At 39.8% G+C, this 7,487-nt stretch overlaps 1 protein-coding gene across 1 annotated transcript; it reads left to right on the forward strand.

The window, feature by feature from the left end:
* The first annotated feature begins 974 nt into the window (after positions 1–974).
* On the forward strand, positions 975–6,703 carry LOC135226716 (KRAB-A domain-containing protein 2-like). Its single transcript, XM_064266423.1, has 3 exons — positions 975–1,045; positions 6,198–6,371; positions 6,460–6,703. The coding sequence occupies exons 1-3, from the start codon at positions 975–977 to the stop codon at positions 6,701–6,703; spliced, it is 489 nt and encodes a 162-aa protein (XP_064122493.1).
* The last annotated feature ends 784 nt before the right edge of the window (positions 6,704–7,487 follow it).

Genomic DNA, 7,487 nt, shown 5'->3' on the forward strand with positions numbered 1-7,487 from the left:
CCGCTCTGAAGCCAGGCCCAAAGAGGAGTCTGGTGAATCCTTTTCACGACGTTTTTCTACGCTAATAATGCAACGCAAATCCACTTGGCCAAGTACATCCGGGGAATTGGCATTTCCTCTGCGGGGTTTGGTTTTATCCGGAGTAGAGGAAGTCCCTGGAATGAAGGAAAGTGTTGCAGGATCATAATGCCGCTCTCTCTCTCTCTCTCTCTCTCTCTCTCTCTCTCTCTCTTTCTGTTAGATTAGGTTAGGTTAGATTATGAAATTTAGGTCATGAGGACCAAGCGCCGTAACCCATAAGGGTATTCAGCGCCGTAATGAAGACCTCTCTTTCTGATGGGTATCTCGAGTAACAGATTATGAAATTAATGTTACGGTATCGTGCCAAGTTCATTTCCTAAGCTAAGTGTATTTTGCACCATGCATAAACAAGTCTGATGTCATAGGGATGTGGGCTACTTTCCTCTTGATTACAGTGTATTCATGTCTTGGAAATTCGTGGTTTAACAGTGGATGAAACTAAGGGTATAACGAAAACAAATTAATTATGTGGCAGTTCATGAAGCTATTTGGTTCACTGCAGATTCTCCCAGTGGATGAACGCAATAATTGTGGTGGTTTCTACACGTTACTGTGATCTACATAATAGTAATTCTTTATCTTTTAAATTGCTTAGTGAATTGTGGGAGGTATTTCCTATTAAACTCTTGTCTGACTAAGTACCTCAAATTTTCTTATAGATACAGAATGAACCTCAATGCTTGCTAAGCAGAGACTATAATTAATTATTCTACTTTCTATGTCATCTGAATGTCAAGAAAACCACACGTGTTCATTAAAGTCTGTCCCAACCTCCTGTCGACGTCAAAACCCCGTCAGTCCACTTACATATACCTGGTGTAGTTGCCTTCTTGTCGAGGCGCGTGAGGCTGTTGCCCCTCCATCGTAGGGGGGCTTTGGCACCGGCCTTCGCCATGACCTTAGGCGACCGGAGGCCGGAAGCGTCGCCCTCGCTTGAAGACGCAGATCCGACTCAGCGGCGGCGGTAGGGGGGGAGGGCCAAGGCCGCCAAACTCGAATGACGAACCGGAGGCTTCTTGATTGGTCTGGAGGAGAATGAATGGCATGTAAGGGTTCTTACAGAAATGGCATGTACGGGTTCTTATAGAAGTGGCATGTAGGGGTTCATACAGAAATGGCATGTAGGGGTTCTTACAGAAATGGCACGTAGGGGTTCTGTATCCTGGAGATAAAACTCTATAGTACTTCTTTTTAGTATATCTCCTACTACCTCCTGTTACTTCTTTCTAACGAACGCCTTACTATTCTGTGGAAGCTGGAATTCAAAGTCAGTGGTCCCTTTGGTGGGCTTGTTCCATAAAACAGGGTTCTTCATCTTCTGAATAATGATGATAATGAACCGTTCAGATTCTAAGGTATCGGGGTTAGATACTTTAGTAGACTCACATCAGTCGTGCATTTGATGTCTTGGCCAGTCCCTTACGACGTTCCCGATTGGCTGTTGATAAGCCAATGACAGGGCTAGAATCTCTCAGTCTCTCTCGAGAGTTCACATGGGCAGGACGTATGTTCCAAATCTCCTGAGGTATACTTTTGAAAGACGTATCATCCCTCAGGAGAGATGGAACGTACATCCTGCCTATGTGAACTCTCTCTCGAGACAGTTTCCAGCCCTGTGATTGGTTTATCAACAGCCAATCTTTAGCGTCGTAAGGGACGGGCCTAGACATCAAATGCACGGTTGATGTGAATCTACTATAGCCTTATCTACAGTGAGATCATGATGCTCAAACATTTTCTGACAAAGAGAGAAACAGAGAACAAGTTAGTCCGTGTTACGGCCTCTGAGAGAGGTCCGCTTCAGGTTCGATATGAAATAATAAAAAAAAATATTTCAACACCAACAGTTGAAACTGGGGATACGAATATAGAAATAAACACTAACACAACAAAGGTTTATTTACAAGCTTACTATTGCCATACCTGAATATTCGGGACGTGCATGAAATGGGAATTCTCTATGATTCACTAATTACTTGAATTCTGACAGCGACATCAAATGATTTATACGACTGTCAGGAACTGGAGAGCCATTTCGACGTGTAATTTAGCGTTTCGTGGTAATTCATGCGGGACCTCTCAAGGCTGATGTGACCGGGACTTGATCTCGACTGTCTCGATAATAATCTTGTATAATTAGATAAAAATTACAGTTGGTGAATAGCCCTCGTATTATTCCTTAAAAAGAGGAAGGTTGAAGAAATGCAGGGAAGAAATTCCACAACTTTGAGCAGTAAGGAACAAACAGTCGCTTAAATTAGGTTATCTGGTGTACAGACACGTATGGAAAAAAGCTGTCCAAAACGAGCACCGTCCCACAGCATAAAGGTGCTAAGTGATGACAGACTCGCCTGATAAAAAAAGAGGCGGCTTATGCGATTCAGGGCTGAGAATTCACAATGAATTATTCGCTGAAAATTATCTGGGGATACAAGTGCTGATATTGCACAATAGGGGTAGATAGCATCTCTCTCTCTCTCTCTCTCTCTCTCTCTCTCTCTCTCTCTCTCTCTCTCTCTCTCTCGTGGCGCAATGATAACACACATTTCTCTGTCTAGGCCTATGCCGTTGTTGAGCTCAGCGGTGTTTTAGGCAATTCGTTGTTGATCGGGCCTTGTGTAGAGAGAGGAGAGATAAAAGATTTAACCAGACATGCATGTTCATTACTCCGCCAAAATGCAGTAACATCGAAACCGAAGGTCTTCGGTAAAGTATTTTCACGAGACCGGAGAGAAACTATTCATATGATATTCTCTCTCTGGAAATTATTTCTTTAGCAATAAGTCTATTTCAGCTTTATATCTTTAGTATACACATACGCTCATGCATACATACATATATGTATATATGAGTGTATGTATGGAAGGCAAGCCAATATTATGTAACGAAAGAGTAAAGCACTATCCGAAATAAACGGTGATAAGGGCATTCGATTTTCAGTGAACCTAGTCCTAAAGTATTTAACACATACATACACACGTATATACACACAGGTACACACACACACACACACACACACACATATATATATATATATTATATATATATATATATATATATATATATATATAATATATATATTATACTTTGACTTTTATAGTTTTACATTTGATGCAAACACTATCAGTCTATTTTGGCATCATCGCCATGACGCTGTTAACCTTGTAACATGATCAGCATTTTATTGAAGTCAAGCGCTGAAGACTTATTGCATTTCAGCTGAAGCGTTTATTTTTAGACCAGTCGTGTAACACGAACCCTTGCCATTAAAAATGAGGTGATCGGAAGAATCAGGTTGCGAATATAATTCACATCAAGGCTCCTTCAGAGGCTGATACTTCTCAGCGATGCCATTAGGCTGTTTATGCTACTCGAGAGGAATCCGTTGGACATCAGGCATCCTCTCCTCTCGGTTATATTTGTCACCGTGGGCTGTGAAATTGTCGATTTCATTCGGCGAATTTTGCAACCTTGGTTTTTACCCTTTTTGTTCTTTTGTCCTTTTTTTTTTCTCTCTCTCTCTCATTATTATATAACTTTCTGCAATTTCTTTCTGGTCTGTTATCACTTAAGCATTGTGTTATAAGTATGTCTCCTGAATAATTTCATTGTCATCTGTATTAAGTACTTCATAAAAAGGAGGGCAGGTTAGTAATAATGATAGTTATATTCATTGAGAAGGCTGATATATTAATGAATTATGATGAGGTTGATCTGAAAATAATGACTCATGGTGAATTTGATATAATGATAAATAGTAAGGGAGCTAATAAAAATAAGTGGACAAGTTGGTATTATAATGATGATGAGTTGTGAGGAAATATCATTCGAGAGTCCTTTTCTTACCCAGACCTCAGTGACTCCTTAGAGAAATGGTAAGGAAAATTAAGAGTGGGACCTAATCCTGTAGGAACCACTAGATCCTTCTCCTGTGAGTAGGAATGTTACGGGACATAGGGAACAAAGATATAAGAAATCCAAAGCCTCTGATATGAACGGTTCCGATTAAAAAGAAGATACAATCGGAATGCATGATGGGAGTTAGATCTCACGTTCTCTTTCAGTTTACTTTAATGTATGCACACGTTGGAAGACGGATGTCAAATACGTGATAAAATAACATAATCGTGTGGGGTGATTAGCTTCATAGCCTCTGACGCTTTGAATTTCCCAACAGAACATTTACATAACCCAGTTGAAATCATGTGAGGAAACCAGTTTGGTGCTCTCTCTCTCTCTCTCTCTCTCTCTCTCACACACACACACACACACACACACACACGAAGTGTGAACTATACATATACTAGTTCATTTTTTTAATAATCCTACTGCTGTCTTGGTTTTATAGTTTTCTGTCCGTCCTAACTTTTTTTTTTTGTCCTCCCTCAGATCTTAAAAGCTACTGAGTTCTAGAGGGCTGCAAATTAGTATGTTGATCATCCACCCCACAATCATCAAACATACCAAATTGCAGCCATCTAGCCACAGTAGTTTTCATTTTATTCAAGGTTAATGTTAACCATGATCGTGCGCCTAGCACTGCTATAAGTGCCAGCAACACAGGCCACCACCAGCTGAAAATTTCATGGTCCGTTGCTGAGAGTTTCATACAGCTTTATACGTTGTACAAAATACTTGCTTGTTTCTTTGGTGCATTTTTTGCTTGTGGTGCTCTATTCCTATAACTTTCACCCATCAAAAATAGGTGGATGTGCTCTTCCTTTTCAGTTAACATCCACTTTTTTTATCGCTCCTTTTTCTTCCTTAGGGTTTCCAAACTTAAAAAGGAACGCGTGGGCCTCTTCTGTACCTTGTAAGTGACCTTAGAACTGCATACCTACGGGCTGCCTTATGAGCAAGAGCCCATGCTGGCCTAAGGCCAGCTTAATCTCCAATAACAACAGAACTGAATGACCTTGAACTCCTGTAGAAAACGCGTTACGCTTGATCTCAATAAAAAATTTAAATCTGAATGACTTTAGACTAGGTATCATGACCTTTGAGTCTGAATAAAATATGATCTTGAGTTGTAAAGTCATCACGACACTAGCAGTGAATAATGTATCTGCTTGTTTGCTGACTTGCTGGCAGTGCATTTGAGCTAACAAGTTCATTCCGAAAATACCTTTTTAGAATCAGGCCCTGGAATGATCCTTTTTGTATAATATATATAGATATATATATATCTATATGTATATATATATATATATATATATATATATATATATATATATATATATATATATATATATATATATATGTGTGTGTGTGTTATATATATATATATATATATATATATATATATATATATATATATATATATATGTTACAGTCAAGGTGTGAAACTAGCCATTTCATGTAATGCCTGGAAATTTCAGTCGTTTCAAGAAATGACCATTTCACTCGGTCATTTCGTGAAACGACTAAAATATTCAGCTATCACGTGAAATGGCTGGAAAATTGGTGTCCTCATTACACAACCTGGCTAAAAACTGTTTAGGGCGGGAGGGAGGGGAGGGAGATTCTAGTTGCAATTCAGTGTCTACATGGTGTTGTACAGGTTATAAACTTGCCTACCGTGTGTTTGCAGATTGTAATAACTCAGTGTAATTTTGAAGTCAAGTTTACAGAAGCGCTTTTTCAAAAATATCATCAGTGTAAAAAGAACTTGATTGCCAAAGAAGAGTGCTACAAGACAATTGAAGACCTGAAGACAGCTGCCTAGGGATCCATCTTCGAAATCTCGTCATGGATACTACATTCTCAAGAAGTAAGATTTTATTATCTCTTATTATCGTTTCCGTACATACTTGAACTGAAACAGTCAGCTGGTGTAAGTAGATATTTTGACACAGTAGTTTAGATTTTTTATGAATGTACCTATTTATCGTGAGAAATTAAGAATTACTGATTTAGTGCAACTATGAAATATTTAATCAATTTAATATCTCATTAATTTTTTATGAAGTTCTTATTTCAAAAATTACAAACAGATATCATATATTCATAAAATTACAAACAACAACAAAATAAAACATTATTACCTGCAGAACTTTGTTTGAAAACCTGTAACCACGAACTCATAATTCAGATTTTGCAATCACACACACACACAGGTATGCAGTTCTTCAGTGTGGAGACGTGGAGAAGCTGATCAAGAAACGCGCAACAGCTGAAGAACCAACACTTTATTATGTCAGTATTGAGGATACTTATGACATCATCAAGATAGCACATACTGCAACAGGTCATGGTGGCCGTGACAGAATGAAAGCTCATCTTGCATCAAAGTATGTAAACATCACTAAAGAATCTTTAGAGATGTTTAAGTCTTACTGCATTGTCTGCCAAGAAAAATGTAAAGCCTATTTTAAGCAGCAATCTCAATTCTCGGGGCCAGGTTGATCTGGTAGACATGCAGTCATCTCCCCAAGCTCAGTTCAAGTGGATTATGGTACACCAGTGCCACTTAACAAAGTTTGTGATACTTCGACCTCTTACATCAAAAAGAGTAGCTGAAGTTGCCTTTCAACTGCTCAACATCTTCTTGCTGTTTGGTGCTCCTGCAATCTTTCAAAGTGACAATGGTTCTGAATTACAGTTCATGTCATCACAGAGCTAAAAGATCTTTGGCCAGATCGCATCATGGTCCATGGAAAACCAAGACATCCCCAAAGCCAAGGTAATGTGGAACGTGCCAATGGGAACATCAAGGATATGTTGATTGCTTTTATGTCAGACAACAACACACAGGATTGGTCCATTGGTCTTCGTTTTGTCCAAAACATGAAGAACTCCGCCTATCACTCAGGTATCAAGCGCACACCATACAAAGCTATGTTTGGTTGTGATCCTAAAGTGGGTCTAACATCATCATGTCTCCCTTCAGAGGTTATTGAGAGACTTCAGACAGAAGATGACCTGCTTGCCCTTATTTCAGAACCAACAGAAGATGAAGTGTCAGCTCACACCTCGCTTACAGCAGACACTACAGCATCAAGCAACACTACTCACTCTACACCAGACCCTACAGCACCAGCCGACACTGCTCCGTCTACACTCCCAACAGTCCAATCCCCACAGCCTACACCAGAGTTCATATCGCCAACCACACCAATGAAGAGTCTCCACCACTCAGTCCGTCACCACTTAAAAGACGTGAGCGTGAGATAACACAGGAAAGGAAGCGAGCAAGAGAAGCGCAGCTCTCGCAAGCTGAGCGCATGGTAAAGCGCAGCAGGTTAGACTCGAAGGCAGGGGAAGTAGGAGATAATGTTGCAGTTCCTATTCCTTTTGGTGGATAGGGGACGGGGGGATGCACGTCATATCCTCGGTGTCATCATTGATCGTGATGAAAATGACATTTACACCATAGCTGTTAAAAGTGGCATAATCAAGACCAAGTA

This window comes from Macrobrachium nipponense, chromosome 15, assembly GCF_015104395.2.
Source record: "Macrobrachium nipponense isolate FS-2020 chromosome 15, ASM1510439v2, whole genome shotgun sequence".
NCBI classification, from domain to species: Eukaryota; Metazoa; Arthropoda; class Malacostraca; order Decapoda; family Palaemonidae; genus Macrobrachium; species Macrobrachium nipponense.

Coding starts and splice junctions, on each gene's coding strand:
- LOC135226716 (XM_064266423.1), top strand. CDS start 975: ATGACCTTAGGCGACCGGAGGCCGGAAGCGTCGCCCTCGCTTGAAGAC. Junction 1,046..6,197: donor GATCCGACTCAGCGGCGGCG/GTAGGGGGGGAG, acceptor ACACACACACAG/GTATGCAGTTCTTCAGTGTG. Junction 6,372..6,459: donor AAAGCTCATCTTGCATCAAA/GTATGTAAACAT, acceptor TATTTTAAGCAG/CAATCTCAATTCTCGGGGCC.